This window comes from Cyprinodon variegatus, unplaced genomic scaffold (assembly GCF_000732505.1).
Source record: "Cyprinodon variegatus isolate N-32 unplaced genomic scaffold, C_variegatus-1.0 Scaffold200, whole genome shotgun sequence".
In the NCBI taxonomy this organism is placed as follows: Eukaryota; Metazoa; Chordata; class Actinopteri; order Cyprinodontiformes; family Cyprinodontidae; genus Cyprinodon; species Cyprinodon variegatus.
Window position 1 is genome coordinate 698342 of NW_015150653.1, and position 1147 is coordinate 699488.

General features: G+C 40.4%; 1 protein-coding gene across 2 annotated transcripts in view; it reads right to left on the reverse strand.

Annotated features, from left to right (window-relative positions):
* oser1 (oxidative stress responsive serine-rich 1) overlaps positions 1–1147 on the reverse strand; it is a 7896-nt gene that overhangs the window by 3079 nt on the left and 3670 nt on the right. For both annotated transcript variants that reach the window (XM_015379800.1, XM_015379799.1), the window contains one exon: positions 561–680. In XM_015379800.1, the coding sequence (XP_015235286.1) occupies positions 561–680 (120 nt within the window). The remainder of the gene's footprint in view (positions 1–560; positions 681–1147) is intronic.

Here is a 1147-nt window from a genome sequence, read left to right on the forward strand (position 1 = left end):
CAACGCTGCCAGTTCTGTTAGCTCTACGCCTGCTGAAGACACAGACGTCCATCCCCGTGAACACTGGGACGAAACTCAATGGGAAAATAAATTATTCTTATTTCTTATTTCAACCATTGCATATATTAGCTGCGACATGAATCAAGATGCTATGGCCGAAAAAATTTGATTGACAGATGACCGTTGATATATGGCCGAATTTATGTGTTCAGGCTGACGTATAACCAACTGGCCTACAGAAGATAACGGGAAAAAAACATAGATTATAAAGACAAGTTTTTTTTAAAAATAGGAATGTTTTACAGTTTGGGACAATATAGCCTGATAAAGAGTACATTTATATACATGTTTAAGCCAGAATGATCTGACATTTAAATAGGACTTACCTACGACTTTAAGATTGACAAGTCTTTATACGTAGGGCTAAAATACTTCCCTGGAGGATTTCCATAACTTTATCTCCATAATATGATGACCAATGCATCAGTGGATGATATCTAGAAATAAATATATGCAGCAGCTAAACATGAAGCTGTGTGAGGCGAGCTGAATGCACCTACCAGTGCCAGGTGTCCTTGGAGCAGCTGAGTTTGGCTTTGGCTCCACTGCTGCCATCCAGAACCACTCTGGATGCTGCTCTAGGAGCCAACGAATCAGAAACGCTCACAGCTCCAGACAAACTGAAACAAGAAAGACATCGAGAAGTCTGTTAGGAATGGGGATTAAATTCAGTCTGGAAGAAAAAACAAAGAACAGCCTAGAAAGGAAGGGGCAGGAAAACAGCTGAAGGGTTCATTCAAATGTCTTTACAAAAATTAGATGCATTTTCCTCTCACTGAGGGACTCAAGTGGAACGATATTAGCAACTCTAATGAAGTGAAAACAGCTTTTCCCAGATGAGCTTTGCTTCTGTTCAACAGTCTGGAAGAGGTGGAAATATCTGGATCTAGTCCGCCCCATTCCTAAGGGCTGGACCCGTTCGTCCGGTTCAGTTTGCATGTTTTCTAAGCCAAAACAAGGCTTTGTTTTGATCCACTCTATAAAGCCTTGAACTCAACTCTATTTCTGACATTTTGAATTGAAAAAGCATCCTGGATGGGAAGCAAAATGTCTTCAGACTTGGAAACAAAGTTTCTACTTTTTTGGA